Raw genomic sequence first — 23109 nt, 5'->3', positions numbered from 1 at the left:
AAGAATATCTTGGTGATACATGTACATTTTCATTTTTCTGTCATATACTGCACTATTGTGTTGTAGGTGTTCTCTACTGTCAGCTTTTAACACTGAAATTACTGTAAACATAGTTTGGAATGTCAATAACATTGATCGATTTTTGCAACAGTCTTGTTCAGATCAGCTGTTTTTAAATCAAATGCACTGGTGATTATCATCCGACACAATAAGAGCACAAGTAAGTTGGATCAGTGTTGTACATTAAAAACTATGAAACCACAAAGACATTATAAGTTTTGATTAGCAAAAGACATGGCTTACTTTAGTTCTGTACCATAATAAGATATTTGGTAAAGCCCTGTTGTAATTTGCGTTAAGGGCACTCCGTTACACAGCTTATTAACAACTTAATCACATTTTCAGTGCGTATTACATTAATCCATCTCTTTATAGGCCAACGGCATGCAACCAGAGACTGAAGTTAACACATGAACACTGACAAAATCTTTCCCCTGATTGGTAAGTCAGACTTGCTAACAATCTTCGTCAGTTGCCAACCTGTTTTCTATCTCACCCTTCTGTCACATGACTTCTGAGACTGGAGAGGCAGTCTCAATGAGGGATTGTATCTTAAGACATAATTTACAACAAGTTATGTCACTTTTCAGCTTCATCAAAGAACCTCATTTTCTCAGAGTGCATCGAGTCTCTCAGTCGTTGAATGGATGAAGCTGTCTCACCTGAGACAGAAGAGTCAAACGTATGTGAAATTTGTTTAGTCACTACAATTGTTTCTTTGCTTTCACTTGATGTTTCCCTAACTAAATGCTTCTCAAAGACCGTTCTCTTGCTGCTTTGTGAATCTTTGACAGTCCATGATGCAGCTTCGTTACCCTCTGATTTTAGGGGAAGGCCTGCAGCTGATTGGACTTGGACAGCAGTTAGGAGCTTGGCATGCTGTGCCTCTGGGGTGGCTTGTATATTTGATGTAATGACGTGTATTTTCCCAGATTCCAGTCTGAGCGTGTCTTCCGATGAAGATGAAACTCCAGATGACAGAATGGTGATTTTCTCAGGCAAGTTGGGCTCAACCGAGATCAGCTCAGTCCTTGTGGTGGAAGTAATGACGTTACTGTGCATCTCTCCAAGTCCTGTGGCAGCATTAGGATCAGAGTATTTGACAGTTACCTTGGTTGGAGACGATAAGGACAGGCCAACATGCTCACTTGTCATTGCTGAGCTAATATCAGCAAAGGCGTCTGATGACTGGACAGAACAGGTGGGGCTTATTTCCTCATCCACTGTTTCCCCTTCATCCTTGTGCTTGTCTTTTTCAGAAATCTTGGCAGGTTCTGATGGGGAGGACAGTCCAAACTTGGGAAATTTAAACCAACCTGTCCTCTCAGGACTTTTGACAGTATCTTGCTTGGTATTTGTTTCCTTTTCCTTTGTCTCTAGCTGTTTTCCATTGGGTTCATCTGTTTCATGAACTTTCTTTGAAGTTTCAAGATTTTCTTCCACTTTTGGAACATCAAATTCAACATCAACATTCTTGAGGATCTCACCAAATGATGTCAGAGTCATTTTTGGTGATTTACTCTCTCCTTTCGGCTCAACTTCCATTTCCAGCTGATCTTCTTTGCATTCAGTTTCAACAGGGACACATTCTTCTTCAGGTTTGGGTCTTGAGAAACTCAGCTTTGGCATTTTAAATGATGGTAATTTGAATTTACTTGGAGAGCCAAGACCTACACTGTCAGTCTCAGTCTTTGGCGTTTCGGAATCTGTTATTGCTTCTTTGGACACATCCGTTTTAATATCAACACTTAGAGCTTTGATGTTTACACTAACATCCTCCTTAATTTTAGCTCCATCAGTTTCAGCTACTTTGTCTGCATCAGGTGCTCCTACGGTGACATCATAGGTAGCACCTCCAAATTTCGGCATTTTCACTGTTGGCATTTTAAATTTTAATGGTGATCCTCCAACATCTTTTGACTTAGCTTCAGTCTCAGAAGCTTTAATTTCCACACTAGCTGAAGATTCTTTGACTTCAGGTTTAGGGAGTTTGACCTCTGCTTTAACTTCTGGCAGTGTGATGTCTACATCTTTCTGTGATGCATTTAAATCTTCAGGTCCTTTAGATTTTGGTAATGTGATGCCAAACTTTGGCAATTTAAACTTGCTTTCTTGTCCATCATGTTCAGCTTCAAGCTCAGGAGCTTTAATTTCCATTTCAGGTTGTTTGACTGTCACGTCTCCCTCTGGAAGAGAAACACCAACATGTGGAAGCTTACCACTGACTTGAAGTTCTTTAACACTTGACTTTGAGAAAGAAAATCTGGGTAGTGAAAATGTATTTTTTTTCAAGTTTGCATCAAGTTCTGCAGCAGGTGGCTCTTCCATTGCAATAGCCCCAGAAGGTCCTTGGACTTCAACATCTGGTAGACAGACTTCTTCTTTGGCCTCTGGTGATGTAATATCAACTTTTGGTGTTTCAAGGTTGACGTCAACATCAGGGGCTTTACCACTTGTCCTTGAAAATGAAAATGTAGGAAATGTCCAGTTTGGTCGTTTCAACTTGGCTTCAACCTCAAGTGTAGGTGCATCTGGTACTGAAATGGCAGCTTCAGGTTCTTTGACTCCAACATCAGGCAGCTTGACCTCAGCTTTAGCTTCTGATAATGTGACATCTACATCTTTCTTTGATAAACTTAAATCAATGTCAGGTCCTTTAACTTTGGGCATTGAGATGCCAAACTTTGGCATTTTAAATTTGCTTCCTGGTCCTTCAAGTTCACTTCCTTTAGCTTTCACATCTACAGATATGCCTTCAGTTGCAATACTGGGTGCTGTGACATCCACTGTAGCTCCCTTTTTAGGCACTTCCAGCTTTGCTCCATCAATTTTGATGTCTTTGTCCACATCAGGTACTTCCACACTGACCTTTGGAGTGGCGGTTCCAAATTTGGGTAAAGTGAATGTTGGCATTTTAAATTTTGACGGTGATCCTTCAACATGACCTGTTTGAGCTTCAATCTCAGGAGCTTTAATTTCCACTTTAGCAGACGGTTGTTTTATTTTAACATCCGGAAGTTGAACTTCAGCTTTGGCTTCTGGGAGTGTGACATCTACATCTTTCTTTGATAAACTTAAATCAATTTCAGGTCCTTTAACTTTGGGCATTGAGATGCCAAACTTTGGCATTTTAAATTTGCTTCCTGATCCCTCAAGTTCACTTCCTTTAGCTTTCACATCTACAGATATGCCTTCAGTTGCAATGCTGGGTGCTGTGATATCCACTGTAGCTCCCTTTTTAGGTACTTCCAGCTTAGCTCCATCAATTTTGATGTCTTTGTCCACATCAGGTACTTCCACACTGACCTTTGGAGTGGCAGCTCCAAATTTGGGTAATGTGAATGTTGGCATTTTAAATTTTGATGGTGATCCTTCAACATGACCTGTTTGAGCTTCAATCTCAGGAGCTTTAATTTCCGCTTTAGCAGACGATTGTTTTATTTTAACATCCGGAAGTTGAACTTCAGCTTTGGTCTCTGGAAGTGTGACATCTACATCTTTCTTTGATAAGCTCAAATCAATTTCAGGCCCTTTTACTTTTGGCATTGAGATGCCAAACCTTGGCATTTTAAATTTGCTTCCTGGTCCTTCAAGTTCACTTCCTTTAGCTTTCACATCTACAGATATGCCTTCAGTTGCAATGCTGGGTGCTGTGATATCCACTGTAGCTCCCTTTTTAGGTACTTCCAGCTTAGCTCCATCAATTTTGATGTCTTTGTCCACATCAGGTACTTCCACACTGACCTTTGGAGTGGCAGCTCCAAATTTGGGTAGTGTGAATGTTGGCATTTTAAATTTTGATGGTGATCCTTCAACATGACCTGTTTGAGCTTCAATCTCAGGAGCTTTAATTTCCACTTTAGCAGACGATTGTTTTATTTTAACATCCGGAAGTTGAACTTCAGCTTTGGTCTCTGGAAGTGTGACATCTACATCTTTCTTTGATAAGCTCAAATCAATTTCAGGCCCTTTTACTTTTGGCATTGAGATGCCAAACCTTGGCATTTTAAATTTGCTTCCTGATCCTTCAAGTTCACTTCCTTTAGCTTTCACATCTACAGATATGCCTTCAGTTGCAATGCTGGGTGCTGTGACATCCACTGTAGCTCCCTTTTTAGGTACTTCCAGCTTAGCTCCATCAATTTTGATGTCTTTGTCCACATCAGGTACTTCCACACTGACCTTTGGAGTGGCAGCTCCAAATTTGGGTAACGTGAATGTTGGCATTTTAAGTTTTAACGGGGACCCTTCAACATGACCTGTTTGAGCTTCAATCTCAGGAGCTTTAATTTCCACTTTAGCAGGCGATTGTTTTATTTTAACATCCGGAAGTTGAACTTCAGCTTTGGTCTCTGGAAGTGTGACATCTACATCTTTCTTTGATAAGCTCAAATCAATTTCAGGCCCTTTTACTTTTGGCATTGAGATGCCAAACCATGGCATTTTAAATTTGCTTCCTGATCCTTCAAGTTCACTTCCTTTAGCTTTCACATCTACAGATATGCCTTCAGTGTCAATGCTGGGTGCTGTGACATCCACTGTAGCTCCCTTTTTAGGTGATTCCAGCTTAGCTCCATCAATTTTAATGTCTTTGTCCACATCAGGTACTTCCACACTGACCTTTGGAGTGGTAGCTCCAAATTTGGGTAATGTGAATGTTGGCATTTTAAGTTTTGACGGTGATCCTTCAACATGACCTGTTTGAGCTTCAATCTCAGGAGCTTTCATTTCCACTTTAGCAGACGATTGCTTTATTTTAACATCTGGAAGTTGAACCTCAGCTTTGGCTTCTGGGAGCGTGACATCTACATCCTTCTTTGATAAGCTCATATCGATTTCAGGCCCTTTTACTTTTGGCATTGAGATTCCAAACTTTGGCATTTTAAACTTACTGTCCTTCCCTTCTAATTCTACATCACCTTTGGGTGGCTTAAGCTCCACCTCAGGTTGTTTGACTCCCACTTTTCCCTCTGGAAGAGAAACATCAACATGTGGAAGCTTAGCACTGACTTCGGGTTCTTTAACACTTGACTTTGAGAAAGAAAATCTGGGTAGTGAAAATCTTGTTTTTTTCAAGTTTGCATCAAGTTCTGCAGCAGGTGGCTCTTCCATTGCAATAGCCCCAGAAGGTCCTTGGACTTCAACATCTGGTAGACAGACTTCTTCTTTGGCCTCTGGTGATGTAATATCAACTTTTGGTGTTTCAAGGTTGACGTCAACATCAGGGACTTTACCACTTGTCCTTGAAAATGAAAATGTAGGAAATGTCCAGTTTGGTCGTTTCAACTTGGCTTCAACCTCAAGTGTAGGTGCATCTGGTACTGAAATGGCAGCTTCAGGTTCTTTGACTCCAACATCAGGCAGTTTGACCTCAGCTTTAGCTTCTGGTAATGTGACATCTACATCTTTCTTTGATAAACTTAAATCAATCTCAGGTCCTTTCACTTTGGGCATTGAGATGCCAAACTTTGGCATTTTAAATTTGCTTCCTGGTCCTTCAAGTTCACTTCCTTTAGCTTTCACATCTACAGATATGCCTTCAGTTGCAATGCTGGGTGCTGTGACATCCACTGTAGCTCCCTTTTTAGGTACTTCCAGCTTTGCTCCATCAATTTTGATGTCTTTGTCCACATCAGGTACTTCCACACTGACCTTTGGAGTGGCAGCTCCAAATTTGGGTAAAGTGAATGTTGGCATTTTAAGTTTTGACGGTGATCCTTCAACATGACCTGTTTGAGCTTCAATCTCAGGAGCTTTAATTTCCACTTTAGCAGACGGTTGTTTTATTTTAACATCCGGAAGTTGAACTTCAGCTTTGGCTTCTGGGAGTGTGACATCTACATCTTTCTTTGATAAGCTCAAATCGATTTCAGGTCCTTTGACTTTGGGCATTGAGATGCCAAACTTTGGCATTTTAAATTTGCTTCCTGATCCCTCAAGTTCACTTCCTTTAGCTTTCACATCTACAGATAGGCCTTCAATATCAATACTGGGTGCTCTTACATCCACTGTAGCTCCCTCTTTAGGTACTTCCAGCTGTCCTTCATGAGTTATAATGTCTTTGTCCACATCAGGTACTTCCACACTGACCTTTGGAGTAGCAGTTCCAAATTTGGGCAATTTGAATGTTGGCATTTTAAATTTTGATGGTGATCCTTCAACATTACTTGTCTGAACATCAACTCCAGGTGCTTTAATTTCCACTTTGGCAGAAGATTCTTTTTCTTCAACATCAGGGAGTTGAACTTTAGCTTTGGCTTTTGGTAGTGTCACGTCTACATTTTTCTTTGATAAGCTTAAATCAATGTCAGGATGTTTGACTTGAGGCACAGAAAAACCAAGACTTGGCATTTTAAACTTACTTCCTTTTCCTTCATGTCCAGTTCCTGTACTTTTCATATCTATTGATGGGCCTTCAGTGTCAATGCTGGGTGCTGCAATGTCAACTGCAAGAACCTCTTCAGGAATTTTAATATCAGCTCCATCGATTTTGATGTCTTTGTCTGTATCGGGCACTTCTACAGTGGCACTTGGAGTACCAACTCCAAATTTTGGCAATTTCAGTGTCGGCATCTTAAACTTTGATGGTGATCCTTCTTTACCCTTTGTCACAACCTTCATCTCCGGAGCTTTAATTTTCACTTCAGCAGAAGGTTCTTTCAGTTCAACGTCAGGGAGTTGGACTTCAGCTTTAGTTTCTGGTATTGTCACATCGACATCTTTCTTTGATACACTTAAATCAAATTCAGGCCCTGTTACCTTTGGCATTTTTATTCCAAACTTTGGTATTTTAAACTTCCCACCATGACTATCCATATCTGCTTCACACTCAGGTGGTTTCATCTCCACAGCAATTTTTGGAACTTCTGGGAGTTCGACCTCAGCTTTGGCTTCTGGAAGAGTCAGATCTATATCTTTCTTTGAGAAGTTTAAATCAAATTCAGGCCCTGTTACCTTTGGCATTGTGATTCCAAACTTTGGCATTTTAAACTTGCTTCCTTTTCCTTCCTGTTCAGTTCTTGTAGTTTTCATATCTATTGATGGGCCTTCAGTGTCAATGCTGGGTGCTGCAATGTCAACTGCAAGAACCTCTTCAGGAATCGTGACATCAACTCCATCGATTTTGACATCTTTATCTGTATCGGGCACTTCTACAGTGGCACTTGGAATACCAACTCCAAATTTTGGTAATTTCACTGTCGGCATCTTAAACTTTGATGGTGATCCTTCTGTATCCTTTGTCACAACCTTGATCTCGGGAGCTTTAATTTTCACTTCAGCAGACAGTTCTTTCAGTTCAACGTCAGGGAGTTGGACTTCAGCGTGGGCTTCTGGTAGTGTCACATCTACATCTTTCTTTGATACACTCAAATCAAATTCAGGCCCTGTTACCTTCGGCATTGTGATTCCAAACTTTGGTATTTTAAACTTCCCTCCATGACCCTCCATTTCTGCTTCACACTCTGGTGGTTTCATCTCCACAGCAATTTTAGGAGCTTCTGGGAGGTCGACCGCAGCTTTGGCTTCTGGAAGCGTCAGATCTATATCTTTCTTTGAGAAGTTTAAATCAAATTCAGGCCCTGTTATCTTTGGCATTGTCATTCCAGACTTTGGCATTTTAAACTTGCTTCCTTGCCTGTCAACTTCTGCTTCACACTCTGGTGGTTTCATATCCACTCCCCCTCCTTTCACTTCCACCTTTCCTATTGGAATAGCAACATTCACATTCTGAAGACTGACATCAACTCCTGGGGCCTTAACACTTGGTTTTGAAAAAGAAAATTTGGGCAGTGAAAACCTTGGCCTTTTCAGTTTTGTGTCTGCCTCCACACCTGGCTGTTGCTCCATCACAACACCTCCTGAAGGCTCTTTGACTTTAACCTCTGGAAAATGGACATCTGCTTTAACTTCTGGTACATTGACATCTGTGTCTGGCACTTTTATGTGCATGTCAGCTCCACCGATTTTGATTTCTTTGTCTTTATCAGTTATTTCAGCGCTGACATTTGGAGTTGCAAGTCCAAATTTGGGAAATTTGAATGTTGGCAATTTAAATTTTGATGGTGATCCTTTCACACTGCTTGACTGAGCTTCAATCTCAGGAGCTGTAATTTCCACTTTAGCAGTGGGTTCTTTTAGTTCAACATCAGGGAGATTGACTTCTGCTTCTGCTTCTGGTAGTGTGACATCTACATCTTTCTTTGATAAGCTTAAATCAAATTCAGGCCCTTTAACTTTTGGCATTGTGATACCAAACTTTGGCATTTTAAGCTTGCGTCCTTGCCCATCAATGTCTGCTTCACACTCTGGTGGTTTCGTATCCACAGCAAGTTTAGGAGCTTCTGGGAGTTTGATCTCAGCTTTGGTCTCTGGAAGTGTCACATCTACATCTTTCTTTGAGAAATTTAAATCAATTTCAGGCCCTTTTACTTTTGGCATTGTGATTCCAAACTTTGGCATTTTAAACTTGTGTCCTTGCTCTTCAATATCTGCTTCACACTCTGGTGGTTTCATATCCACAGCGAGTTTAGGAGCCTCTGGGAGTTCGACCTCAGCTTTGGCCTCTGGAAGTGTGACATCTACATCTTTCTTTGAGAAGTTTAAATCAATTTCAGGCCCTTTTACTTTTGGCATTGCGATTCCAAACTTTGGCATTTTAAACCTGCTTCCTTGCCCATGAAGTTCTGCTTCACACTCTGGTGGTTTCATATCCACAGCAATTTTAGGAGCTTCTGGGAGTTCAACCTCAGTTTTGGCTTCTGGAAGTGTCACTTCTACCTCTTTATTTGAAAAGTTTAATTCTATGTCAGGCCCTTTTACTTTTGGCATTGTGATTCCAAACTTTGGCATTTTGAACTTGCCTCCTTGTCCTTCAAGTTCGACGTCAGTCTGCAAAGGTTTAATTTCCAGCTCAGGTTTTTTAACTTTGGCCTTTGCCTCTGGAATCAAAACTTCTGCTTTTCCAAGACTTCCATCAATTTTAGTGGAATCTGGGAATTTCACATCAACTTTTGTCTGTGGTAGTGGAACATCAACTTCTGTCTTTGAGAAGCTCAAGTCAATTTCTGGGCCTTTTACTTTTGGCATTTTGATTCCAAACTTTGACATTTTGAACTTTTCTCCTTGTCCATCAAGTTCACCCTCGGTCAGCAAGGACTGCATTTCCAGTTCAGGTTTATTAACCTCCAACGTAGCATCTGGACTTGAAACATGTATTTTTCCAAGATCGACCTCTGGAAGATTTACAACAGCTCTAGCCTCTGTTGATGTGACATCCACGTCTTTCTTTGATAAATCAATTTTAGGTCCTTTCACCTTTGACATAGAGAAACCAAGATGTGGCATTTTAAACTTGCTTCCTTTTCCGTCCTGTTCAGTTTCTGTAGTTTTCATGTCTATTGAAGGGCCTTCAATGTCACTGCTGGGTGTTGCAATGTTGACCGCAGAAACTTCTTCAGGGATATTAATGTCAGCTCCATCGATTTTGACATCTTTGTCCATATCAGGTACTTCAACGGAGACATTTGGAGTACCAATTCCAAATTTTGGAAGTTTGAATGTCGGCATCTTAAATTTTGATGGTGATCCTTCTCTACCTTTTGCCGCAACTTTCATTTCAGCAGCTTTAATTTCCACCATAGCAGAGGGTTCTTTTAGTTCAACTTCAGGTACTTTTACTTCAGCTTTGGCTTCTGGTAGTGTCACATCTCCATCTTTATTTGATAAGCCAAAGTGAATTTCAGGTCCTTTTACATTTTGCATTGACATTCCCAACTTTGGCATTTTAAACTTGCGTCCTTGCTCGTCAAGCTCAACTTCAGTGTGCAGAGGTTTGATTTCCAATTCAGGTTTTTTGATGTCCATCGTTTGCTCTGGAATAAAAGCATCTATGCTTCCAAGGGTAACATCAATCTCAGGGGCTTTTGGAAGTTTGACTTCAGCTTTAGCCTCTGGTAGTGTGACATCAAAGTCTTTCTTTGATAAGCTTAAATCAAATTCAGGCCCTTTGACTTTTGGCATTGCAATTCCCAACTTGGGCATCTTGAACTTGCTTCCTTGCCCATCAAATTCACGGTCACTCTGCAGGTGTTTGATTTCCAGTTCAGGTCTTTCAAGCTCCATCTTTTGCTCGGGAATACAAACATTTCCAAGTGTAACGTCAACCTCAGGAACTTCTGGAAGTTTGACCTCAGCTTTAGCATCTGGTAGTGTGACATCTACATCTTCTTTTGATAGACTTGAATCAATTTTAGGTCCTTTCACCTTTGGCACAGAGATGCCAAGATTTGGCATTTTAAACTTGCTACCCTTCCCATGTGTTTTTATCTCTGCCACATCAATGTTTATGTCCTTATCTGCATCAGGCACATTTACACTGTTGTCTGCAGTAATTGCTCCAAATATGGGCAGTTTGATTGTGTGCTCTTCAGCTTCAACATCTTTTATTTCACCTTTGATCTCTGGAAAGGAGATGTCAGCCTTTGGCTTTGCAGCATCAAGATTAACACCAAAGTCAGTAAGTCTAATGCCAACATCCTTTTTGATTGGTGAACCACCTACTGAATCAATGTATTCGATGCCGTCAATTTCAGGTATTTTGACATCAGATATGACTCCTCCAATCTGCTCTTTGCCTTTCCATGTTTCAATTTGTGACGTTTTTACTTCTTGGAGGAATATAATCCTTCCTCCTTTTACTTTATCACTTTTTTGCTCAGAGATATTTTGCTTTGGCAAGTCAATTCCAATGTCAGGGGTTTTTATGTCTGGTTTTGCAATCCCAAAGCTAGGCATGGTTATCTTTGCCTTCTTTGATTTCTTATCTGATTCTTTTGGGCTGAGTGTAGCTGGGGATTCATATTCAAATTTGATGCCCTCTGTGCCTTGTGTTTTCTTAGTTTCTTGTGCCTGAAGAATGACTGCTTCTTGTGCACTTTCTTTTCCAGGTATTATAATATGTTCTCGTTCATAAACCTCAGTTTTAATCTCTTTGTCGCTTTGTTTTGCCTTAGTTTTGTATTTCTTTTCAGATGTTTTTAAATCTACCTCAGTTGCGATTAAAAGTTCCTCTGAGGTTAAATCAGCAGGTGTGATCTTTGGTAGTTTGACTGTAGTCTTGGAGATTTCTGGAGAGGCAGTTATGTCAAACTTAGTGAAGTGTGCCTCATGTTTTGTTTTGGTGTCTACAACTTTAGTTGGTGTTTTCACTGATATTCTTTGTGCATTTGCATCTATCACAGTAATTTCTTCAGGAATAGGCACTCCAGACGTGTCAACCTTAGGCAGCTTAAATCCAGGCAATTTTGAAACTGCCTCTTTCACGCTGTCAACATCAATTGACAGTTGTACTGTTTCAGATTGAATTTCTTCATAATGTCCCATAGGAACAGCTTTGGGTTCTTTAATTCTTTTGGCTGTAGTCCTCAACGACATGTCCTCCATACCTGGAATCTCAATGTCTTCACGTTTGGGAAGTTTTGTTCTGGAGAGACTGCTTTTTGACAGTCGCTCATAAGGATCTTCTTTCACTTCTGTACCCTCAGTTGTAAGCTGCTCAATTTTAGTTGTGCATTCTTCAACATTTGAATTCATTTTTTGTATAGTTTCCTCAGTAGCAATGTTACTAAAGCCTATTTTAGGCAGTTTGAATGTTGGACCTGTCTTTGTTTCTAATTTTTGTTTAATGTCCTTGCCTTCCTTTGATTTTTCCTCACCTTTCAAATTAAGTTCCACCTTTGGTACACTCATTTCCATCTGTGTGGTCACTGATTTGGCTGAGATTACCTTTGAACTCTCACTGCTGATTATTCGGGTATTGGCATCAAGTGCTAGTTGATCTCCCTGTAGTTTTGTGTCTGACTCAAAACTTGGGATGACACCTGATTTCTCATTTTCAGGTTTATCTGCAATTTCAATACTTGCACCCAGCGTTTTCAGCCTTTTTGGTGAGGATTTTGCTTTTCCATCTTTCTTGTGCAGTTTATCCTTCCCCAAAATTTTCATTTTTAATTCAGACCGTTCTTTCTTCTTTTTCTTTCCGTCAGGGGACTTGATACCAGAGGGGCTTTCTTGATCTGCCAGAGCCACAGTTAGATCTTCTGTTTTCAAAGTGCTATCTATAGTGATGAGTTCCACCTTGTGTTGAACAGTTTGAGGTTCAGTCAGTTTTTGATCATTTTGCTCAAGTCTTAAATCTTCCACTACTTTCAGATCCTCTGTCACATAGACTTCAGGGGTTTCTCCCAAGGGCCTTTCAAGGCACTCAGGTGAAAGCATGTCTGATGCTTCATGTGTCCGGAGAATGTTGCCACTGATCTGCCCACTTGTTGGTGCGCCTGTGTCCTGGTCTTCAGATGAACTTATGCGACCTCTCTTTGTCAGAGCAGAAAGCTTTATTTTATGCTTCTTCTTGCCTTTGAGAGCATCCTGAGATTTTATAGGTGACTCAGTGTCACTAGTGGTGGGGCTAAGCTCAAGCTTTCTCTGCTCATCAGCCTCTGAGGAACTGTGAGACCTTGTGAAGCGGGACTTCCGTCCTTTTCCAAAGGAGGGAAACTTAGGCCACGAAATGCGGGCATCACCACGCCTTTTGGTTTTTCCTTGCTCCCTCATCTCTGGAGCGTAGACATCATCCTCCTGTTGAGCAAGAGAAATAGGAAATGTCAGTTTAAGTCTACCTATCACAAAGAGTCTGAGGAGACAACTTTAAAATAGTTACAGGGATGACGTCAGATTCGGTGGCTGGTTCAGTCTCTGTGATGTCTGGTTTGCGTTTCAAGCATAGCTTCACTTTGTAAGCCTGAGCGTGCTCCAGAATCTGAATAGCATCCTCATATGACACGTTGTCAAAATACACTGTTGCACTCAGAATCTGATCACCTGCGTAAACAAGAGCAAAATATTTTAGAAGCACTTATATAAGAAGGGTTTCAGTCTATGAAACCAGCTAAGCTAATGACATTTGTAAGGACAAAAGTGTTAGTACTATGTCTATTTGTAGTTTTGAATGGGAGTTTTTTTTATGGCTGTTAATATTTGTAATGGATTTGAAATTCTTAAATTGGAAAATACAATCCAAGATTTTAAAGAACCAAGTTCCAATGGACCCAATTAGAAGCTTCATTAATCCCACATTTCTCACTCAAATGATCATTTTCAGTTTTCATTGTAATTGTAAAGAAAGTGTCACAACTGCTGCTTTACCTTCTTTCAGTTTCAGACTTTTTGAGGCAGGTGACTCTGGTACCACTTCCTTAATGAAGATTCCCTCTTTCCCCCCTCCACTATAAATGAGACCCTCCGCACATCCATCTTTGGCTGTTTTCACTATCACCCCAGACTCAGGGCTGGGAACTTCCTGCCAACACATCAGAATAGAAAAGATGAAATCATTTTACCTGTAGCTGTGCTATTCTCTGCTGCAGCACAGCCTGAAGGGATCCACAGATACAGCACAGAGAGCAGGAAGTGGGAATATCTCACCTTCAGTTTACTCATCTTTGGAGTTGAGCGCTTTTCAAACATCGACCCAAGCCCAGACTTTTTAGTTTTCTTTCCACTCCTACTTTTGTGGTGTGGGTCATGCTCTGCTTCACACTAAAAGGAAAATAGAAAAATATAATTTGATTTTAAATAAACATGATACTGAAAAAAGATTACTGTTGCAGTCAGAGCTTCTGCCTTATTTAAACAAAAAAAGGCGACTGAGATATTTCATCAACAGGCTTTGAACGTATTTGCACTGAGAGGGAAGGGTAATGCACTGTATATACATACATTAATACATGGGAGCAGCTGAGTCTGGATCACAATTGCAAGATGCAAGAGTAAACAAAACAGAGAGCCCATCTAACACCACACTTTGTTGACTGAACACAAATACGGAGCCTAATACTGTATGTGTAGTGGATTAGTTACCTCACATTATTAATTTGTGCACTCAATATACAAAGTATATCCACATATCTCAGTCAAAGATCAAAATAAATGTGTCCATAATGAGAGTGCCGAGGGGGAAAAACAAATGGATAGATGGTGATACTTTAATTTACTCCTTAATTTGAGGGAACAAATTACTAAATTGGTAGAACAATTTATCAAAACCCTGCCGCTATAGCAGACTTTATGCAACAACAAGCTATAAGTGGTGTTGTTTCCTTGCAGGCTGTGGCTTTTTCAAGGTTGTGAGGAAAGAAACAGAACCAACCGAACATTTTCCTCCATCAAAGATTTAGTTTTAACTAGTTTTCACTAGTCTTTGTTTTAGTCATTAAAGATACTCCTCACTATGATTTTAGGACATACTGTAACTTCGTGTGAGCCTAAATGAGCCAAATAGACAAGCTTGCTTCTCTTGGTCACAAGCTTGTTTTTCTAAGTTATTTAACCTAATTTGTCGTTTTTTAGGTATTTAAGTAACCGTATTACAGGCCCCTCTCTACAGTAACCTCATTTCTGAAAAGTCATGTTAATAAGAAAGGTGTGAGATTAAGAGAAACCCAGTGATTTCTGCTGGAAAAACCTGATGTTTATATTATATTATTATTATATTATAATAACTGCATATCCAGGTTATTGAAGTGCATGTAAACAAGTTCACTGATTTATGTCTTAATGTTGTCTTTTGTTGGTGCTCTGTACCTCTTTGTCACTGTCGGTGTATTTTTCGGTTTCAGGATACTCCTCGACGGGGGACGATCCTTGAGGGCGTGGTCTCTCTCCCTCTGTGAACTGAGATGGCTCGTCACATGTCTGTGTGGACATGAGGTCAGTCAGCACGAAAACAGCCGCTTGGTTTATTCCCAAAACAGTTGTTCAATCATTTCAAAGAGATATCACGACATTTGAGTAGGTTTCAGTCAGACATTTTTTCATCTGCTAAAACAGCATCTTCTCCTCTTCAGCTACCTGAAAACAGTTTTAATGTTAAAACGCATGTAGCTGTGCCTGCAGCATAAACCACAAAGGTCTGGAGAAAACTGGAGCACAAATAGTGTGATAACACCTTGCTATGCCAGAGGAAGCATTGACTGCGTGTTTGGCTGTTTGGCATTTAATAATTGTCACATTAGTGGTGTTTCCAGGGATGGCAATGTTGGCTGGTTTGTCAGTCCAACACTTTGGTACAGAGCAAAGTATCTAAAAAATAATTTGACTAATTTCCGGTAAAAATTTGGTGACAGACATTAATGGTCCCCAAAGGATGAATCAGTTTAATAGTTTTGAACTAGGGCCTGCAGATCAAGTACCCCCAGAGAAGTAAGGTGTGTCAAATTTAGAAGGCTACAGCTGTCAGGTCAATGTTTCAGACACATATTTAATCAACATATAGGTAAATAAAAGTGTCCGATCAGACTCGGTATCAGAGATAAGGACTCAGATCGGGAGCAGTGTGCATATGGTGTATACATATATAACTGAAAGTTTTCAGCTTTAACGTACTGATTTTCTGTTGATTGAAGCCAAGAGAGAAAACTTTGGTGACTGATGAAGAAATCAAACAGAAAGACATCAAATAAAACATTCATTTCACTTTGAGTCACAGTGAAGTCACTCACTGAATCGTCCTCTGTACCAGGCTCTGGTGCTCTCAGCCTTCGACCAGCTCCTGTTCACACAAAAAAACACACACAAAAATAACATCTGATATGACATCTGCTTGTTGTAATAATATTTTAAACATTTCAGTTTTCATTCCAACAGGCTTTGCAAGCACAAGTAAATAACTTGTGATGATGATGCGCGACTAAAGGGAAATTTGCATTAGGTAATTTTAGCTGCACCAGTGAAGCTGTGAGTCCACTTAATCTAAATTAATGATGTTAAATGTAATTTTTCAAACAGGCATTACACATGTACACATACAGCAAATAAAAAGCAATCAACAAAATTAAGTACATATTTACTTAATTTGTTTGCACTGAATTATAGTAGTATAAAAACGTACACTCTGTTATCTCAAGCAGAGTGATGCTTTCTGGCCAGTTTATCTGCATTTCTGTTTTTCAAGCAATAAGCTGAGACTTCCACCCAGTCTGACTCCTGGCAGTTGTTTTGAGGTTCAGAGAGACACTGGAGCCGATGATGAGACTATTTAACGTTCTTCCTGGCAATAATTCCCCCAGGGACTCGCTGCCTCCTCCATCTGCTAAGTGATCCTTTGTATTGATCCACAGATTTGATTCTGCAGCCCCTCAAGGCTGCCGAAAACGGAAAGTCTGACTCCATTTGAGTATGGTTAGTCAGGTTATTATTATTACCAGCTCTGATACCTAAACTCTACTTGATTTGATTCCATTTTAAACTACCTCTTTATTCAGGCCGTTTAATGTGACGTTCACTGTATCAGGATTCCTACTTAGAGTTGTAGTCCACTTGTTGCTAGTTCAAATGTTTGAGATAAAAATAGCAAATTCCCAAATAATAAGTTTACATAAATCAAGGCTTGACGATTGTTTAGAAATAGTTTTGCTCCGTCCTCCACATCTCCACATTAGTTGTGGTTTTAGATCATCATTGGCTAATAATGTCATGTCATCAAGATGCCATTGATCAGCAGATGTTGTGTTGTCAGTAGAAATTAGTATTGAATTATTCCATTGCAGATAAAATGTTAATCTTTTTCTATTAAGAGATAGTTAACAAGTTGTGGGACTAAGACTACAGTCTCTGTAAGTCTCAACTCAGATCAAGAAATTTAATGAAAATGTCACCCAAAACGTATAATGTCTGCATCAACATCGTAACATCTCCCATAACCTGCGATGCTGGACGAAAAGGTCTGTGGTTAAATTTGTTTCAACTGCTCTATGTCAAAATAGTAGAGGCTAAACTTTCTGTGAATTCATTTGAAAACAAACTTTCTTCTGGGGTTAAGAATTCATTTAAAACCCTGAAAAGTACTAATTACATTTTAAAATTATAACAATCCTGCTATATGCACAGTATTGAACATATATACTGCAGCACCTTATAGACACCCCACCCAGTGCCTTAATGTATGCCATGTGAAGAGCTCTGACTGCCTGTGTAAGTGCATTAGAAGTCAGTTAAGGCAAGAGACTATGATGGTATAAAAACCTCTTACTGTATCAGGGTGTGTTGCTTCCTCAAGGTTCATAACTCAAAAGAGTTCAAGAAGCTATCACATTACATTATAGCTCAGATTTTTTCTTACTGGAAAAAATACCTGAAACACAACCTGCACTGCCGTCATACACATACATTGCTCTGACACCAGGATCAGAAATAAGACTCACACTGTGAACTCTGAACACAGCACAGTCTAGACATGTTGTGAAATGGAATAATAAACAGTCTCTACAGATGCCATTGAGTGTTGTATGAATCCTTATCATGCAGCCATTACCATCCTTCACTTTCAAGCTAGGTTTGAGTAATAAAAACCTCTCAGAATTTAAATTTCAGAGCCCATTCTGTGGAATCAAACAGCTCACCTACCTGATGCTGTTGTTTGTTTAACTCCTGGAAATACACCAAGGTGTTAATAACACGTTGTCCAAACTGCCCTTAAACATTCCTGGCGTGAGTGTGACTGCCAAAGTGTCCAAAGTGATTTGTACAGTCTTAGATGGACAAAGGAGGCGGGACACTTTTAGGTTGCAGCCATACCTTGGGTGTCACTCCCAAACTGAGTTAAGTGGTTTCTACAGGTCCTCGTGCTGAAGTTGGTTCATATTCCTTAAAACAACTTACATTACATTTACATTAACCTCTCATTAATTAATACCACACCCCCTTAAATGCGCTTAATCGATTAATTAAGGGGAAGAACACCTTTCTTTTCAAGACCACCTTAAACAACTCCTCAATTTTTGATGGAACCGTTAAAACGATCTTCATCTCAAAAGCCTCATATTTTTCTTTTTACGTTTATATCAAAAGGCTATTGCCATTGTCAAAGTTACTGAGTATCTGTAATTAATTCAATTTACTTTTAATTAAGTAGAATCAAAGGTAATGAGTACAGGGACATTTAATGGAATCTGGAGAAACTTACTAACAACCAGTTAACAAACCAATGTACAAAATCCCTTAAAAATCCCTTAACAATCCCTTAACAGCTAGGGTTCCATAAACCAATCCAAGTCCCTTAAAGAAAATCAATGAGACTGACACTTTTTTAAGCTATGACATTTTTAGGGATAGCAATGTCAGTCTTTTGGTTTGTCTCTGTGGTCCAGAGTTTCAGAGGAATTATTTCTTGTTATAAACAGTTTTGAAAGTGGTTTTACAGCTGCACATATCCATTCAATAGTAAATTGCTTGACTAAAATAGTACAGTGTCATCTTTTATTAATTTGTATACTTTGGTTTGAGACTCTTGTTGGTACATTAAATATTCTGTTGGAGCTGTGGAGTGAAGTGGAGCCACTGATGGTCCAGTGTGTCTTCAGGAAGTTAAGCTGAACAGATTTAGATAGATTCATGAAATTAACCAGAGAGTCCTGGTTCCTAAAGGCTGAAAACTGTCATGTGCCATGCCTCAAGTACACAGCTGCTGAAGTAGTCAATCATGGGTTTAATGTGTGCAGTGAGCTTTATGGAGAATTCAGGCCCGGCTTGGCATGACTGGATGATGTATTTCTTATGTTACTCACCACTTCATCCGGGCGGATGTCCAGTGTTCATGCGCCAACTACTGGCACCGCACATGTAGGAACTCCTTTCTCAAATATTTGTCATGTGGGCATTGCCGAGGGCCTGATAACAACTCTCACTGACTGAGATTGTCAAAATAAAATCACATATTAGAACTATTTATTTGCTGGCTTACAGTATCATACATTAGATATCATAAATATTCATAAGGCTGCTGCTAATTTGACTTTGATGGCAACATTCTGCAGATAAATAAGCACAAGCAGTAGATGTTGAAGTCTTTTGTGGTGCAGATCCTGCATGATTCATATTTGGGTGCAACTGCAGCTCTGGATTAGGGTGTGGTTCATCCCTCAGCGCTTGTGCTGATCAACTACTGTCTGCTTTCAAACAACACCGATGCGGACATTTGACCACATCTGTCCTGACACAAGGCTGTACCAGTGAACCTCTCATATACTCACTTGTGTTAGCGTTGATTCAAATCATAAGATCTTACGAAAAATGCAATCCTAGAAATATAAATCTATTATAGATATGATATATAAATAAATAAAGTTTGTAGATTTACTCGACTGAAAATCCTGACTGTATTGTGTAATTTTGCCGTCCTCAGCTCATCGCTTACGTAACCACCTTCTGCTCCAGTTTGTGTTTCCTGTTGAAAAGCACCTGGAAGGCTCCCTGAAGCTCCAACCTTCACTAAACTAATATAAAGTAATACAGCTCATTATTTGTGCTCTTGGATTTGGATTCTGCTCATTTTTTTGTGTACCAGACAGACACAAGCTTCTTTCACTGGAAGACAGTTTGTTTGGATCCAAATTATAATAAGATTTGAGCGGAAACAGAATTAGATTTTCTGCATGGATTATATGAACATGAGACTGCAAAAGCGCATGCTTTCAATCTGTTAATCTGCTGCAAATTTACAGCAAGTTTTATCACAGCTGTGGAATTCGTATCTTAATCTGCCTGTTTTCCCACGACATGCAATTACACAAACACTGAGACACACATTATGTCAGGTCAGCAGCCTACACCTGGGTTGAACTGTGTTTGCAAACACTTCTCTGTGTTTGTTTTGCCTCACAAGCCTGAAGCACCAAGTGACTGAGATTGAAATGAGATGGTTTAGTTGAGTTACTTGATTGAAGGGTCTGACAGATCTATTAGGTGGATTGTGGTGTTTTATTAAATGGAAGTTGTTGAACTGACAATAACTTCACCACAGCCATTTAAATACAGTCTGGATAACATGCATTTCATTCATTCACTTATATTTCTGAGAATTGATTCCAAGTAACTCAAAGTTACCCTTGTCTGGGTTTAAGTAGTAATTAAGTAATGGAAATGAATTAAATGCGAAAACATTGAATAAAGACACAGAACATGAGTAATTTCAGGTGAAATTTCTGGTGTTAGTTTCAAGTTCCTAGAACCCCAATTGATCAAACTATTGTCAAAACTGTAAATGAATGTTTAAAGGAATGTCCTCCTGGCCGATACTAAATGCCCAGATTGACTCTTTTCAGCAGCCACACTTTTCAAGTGGTGTAATATTGATTTAAGAGCAGGGTTTGACTGGGGCTGATGGTTCGTAATGGATCAGGATCACCTGCTTTAGGCTCCACTGCCAAGCAGCTCAGCCACCCGTCTGGCTCACTTCCTAGCAGTAAGCTGAGCTCTCTCCCTCTCCCTCTCCTTATCTCTCTCTCTCTCTCTCTCTGACCTTGAGCGTCGCCTGAAGCCTCTCAGAGCAACACAAACCTCTCCACATCTGCAGGCTGATTTAATTAAAAGTAGCGGCGGAGGTAAATCAGGAAAATTGTGGGAAATAGAAACACACAGCCAGTATTATTTTAAAATTAATAATTTACCAGACAGCCTTTTTACACCAAACATCAACCTGAGCCCACAACATCAGCCAACACAATATACAACAACAAGATATATAATACTATGATGTCCACTAATAACAAACACAATATTGTTTTGTAGGTACCTGGAAGAAAAGGAGCATAATTAGGCCGTTAAATGAGACACAGTGTAAATACCAGTGAGAATCTTTGTGGTTTTCTGCTGAAGCATAAACCATCGACATGTCATGTTGGTGATGCAGCGATTTTGTTTGGCTCATTTTACTGTTTGGCTTATTCCTTCTTGGCAAGAACACCTATGAGGTACATCAGTGATTTTTAAACATCCACTGAAAGCAAACAACTGAATAAATCATACACAAATGTGTAAATGAGCTCTAGAGGAACCGTTTCCTACAAAATGTTTTAAAAAACAGTGCTGTCTGCAAAACCGATTATTCATGATACTGACAGGTTTGCAGTTCAAACGTTCATCATGATGAATAGTAACACATCTATTTATTTTTCAAGATTACAAGCAATTTGCTTTATCACAAATGTAGCTTGAATGTAAACAATTTCATACAATCTACATAACTATGTTCTATGCCCGCATACGTGATCAGATATGGTTTGTTTACATGGTATGTAGATATGTGAAATTACATAAGATGATGATCAACATCCATCAGATTCCATTAAACCCGGCATTTATAATCGGGGAAAATTCAAAATGGGATGTATCAAGAGAAAGACTGTGAGCAGTGTATCCAGTAAGATATGCAGAGCACAAGTTTTAGAGCTTTCAGCATCCTAAACTTTCAGAAGTTTTAGTATTCTTCAGGTTACTACAGTAAAACTGATGCAAGGTTACAGATAGTAGCTCATCCCTCTTTCACATCAAGGCTGCAGCTTTAGAGATTATATCTGTGGGGGTTTTGCCAGTGAAGGTATTGCTAATTTTTTGAATAGTTCTCTTCCCACATTTCAGTCGCCTTTTTCATCTTTACCCCCAGGAAGTTTTCCTCTACCACTATTTTTTGCAATCCTGATGTCTGCTTTGCTGAACTGCCACTGTTTGCCTTTGAGCCTCTGCTTCAAACACACAGCAGGAGGGAAACAGAGGAAGTGCAGAGCTGCCTGACATCCTAGACGATGACATCTTCAAACACTCCCCTGCACTCTGCAGACACACCCAGCGCACACTGCAGGTCAGCAACACGACTCAACATCAGCACCAGCCGCCTTACATTCACTCATTGTCTCTGTCATAAACACACACACACACAAACGCAATCTCTCCCACTGCACTCCTGAACCCTGCTGCTGAATCAGTGAATTACTCAGGGGAAAACGGCGTAGACAGAGTCACACAGAGAGGGAAACGAGAGCAGAGAGAGCAGAGAGAGAGTGTGATGCCCACCCGTCCCTGAGGAGGCGGCGTGCCAGTTGGGGAAGGCCAGGTGGAAACAGTCGCACATGATGGCAGCGGTGGTGGAGGCGGTGGCAGCAAAGACAAGGTCCCGGGCTGGGCAGGGAGGGAGAGTGGCGGTGGTGGAGGAGGGTTAGGCAGGTGGTGCTGCTGCTGTTGCTGCTTCACCCCCCCCTCCCGGCTCGTCCTGAATCAGCCTGTGTGTGCGGGTCGCCAGTCGCAGCACAGCGAGGGATGAGTTGCAGAAATAACCAGAGAGAGAAAAGAGTGAGAGAGCTCGCTGCTGCCTTCTCCGCGCTCAGAGCTGTCCGCCGAGTGAATGAAACTCCCTCGCCTGCCCCGTAAACATGGACCTCCAGCGAAGCAAGCTAACTTAATTATGGGAGGAGCTGCCCCCCCCCCCAACACACACAGACACATCCCTCAGTTCTCCTTCTACTCCTCCTCCTCTTCTTCTTCCTCTCTCCTCTGTTCAGTCTCATTGATCGGCCTAATCGGACAAGGACAATCACGATGTCAGCTTCTGGCTCCAGCTGTAACAGAAGGGGGTGAAACAGTTTATTGACATGGAGTCATAACTCAATTTGACGCTGTGTACACTTAGTTTAAAACCCCTCATTGTGGCGGCAAGATGATGAAAATGTTATCTGGGAAAGCATGAGAGGAAACAAACTAAATCAAACTTAAACGGCACGTGTTGCCAGTCATGATGATGAAGTCTAGTTTTCAGGGTTGCAGAAATCCTCTTGGGCTGTAGGAAATTGAGATTGGCATTTTTCACCATTTTATGACATCTTATCGAACCAGCAGTTAAATACAAATAATCATTAGTTTCAGCCATATCCACAAGTATAAGAAATATATAACAACAGCATGAAGTGACAAAATGCATTTTTTATAGTAGTGTTACAGAATTTTAGGGTGCATTATTCCTTTAACGGAGGCCTGTTTGTCCGGAAATCCTGAAACAACTGATTCAAACAGAGACCCGTCTTTCCCTGAAACAGACTGAACATGTGACTTGCAGTGAAAGCAAGTATTCCTTTGTGGTTCAACCATTACATCAGTGATGACGTGAAGGCCAGATGGACACGAAGGAGACAAAACAGGTTAAGCGCTTTTTAAAACTGGGCCATT

The 23109-nt window shown here is 40.3% G+C and overlaps 1 protein-coding gene across 1 annotated transcript; it reads right to left on the bottom strand.

The window, feature by feature from the left end:
• Positions 1-639: 639 nt before the first annotated feature.
• Positions 640-22021, bottom strand: LOC139297952 (neuroblast differentiation-associated protein AHNAK). Its single transcript, XM_070920765.1, has 10 exons — positions 21964-22021; positions 15618-15667; positions 14701-14811; positions 13543-13656; positions 13264-13417; positions 12779-12939; positions 7893-12696; positions 7573-7763; positions 5206-7521; positions 640-4995 (listed from the first exon to the last, which is right to left on the bottom strand). The coding sequence occupies exons 1-10, from the start codon at positions 22019-22021 to the stop codon at positions 640-642; spliced, it is 12315 nt and encodes a 4104-aa protein (XP_070776866.1).
• Between the last annotated feature and the right edge of the window lie 1088 nt (positions 22022-23109).

Source organism: Enoplosus armatus, chromosome 15, assembly GCF_043641665.1.
Source record: "Enoplosus armatus isolate fEnoArm2 chromosome 15, fEnoArm2.hap1, whole genome shotgun sequence".
NCBI classification, from domain to species: Eukaryota; Metazoa; Chordata; class Actinopteri; order Centrarchiformes; family Enoplosidae; genus Enoplosus; species Enoplosus armatus.
This window is presented reverse-complemented; position numbering and strand designations above follow the sequence as displayed.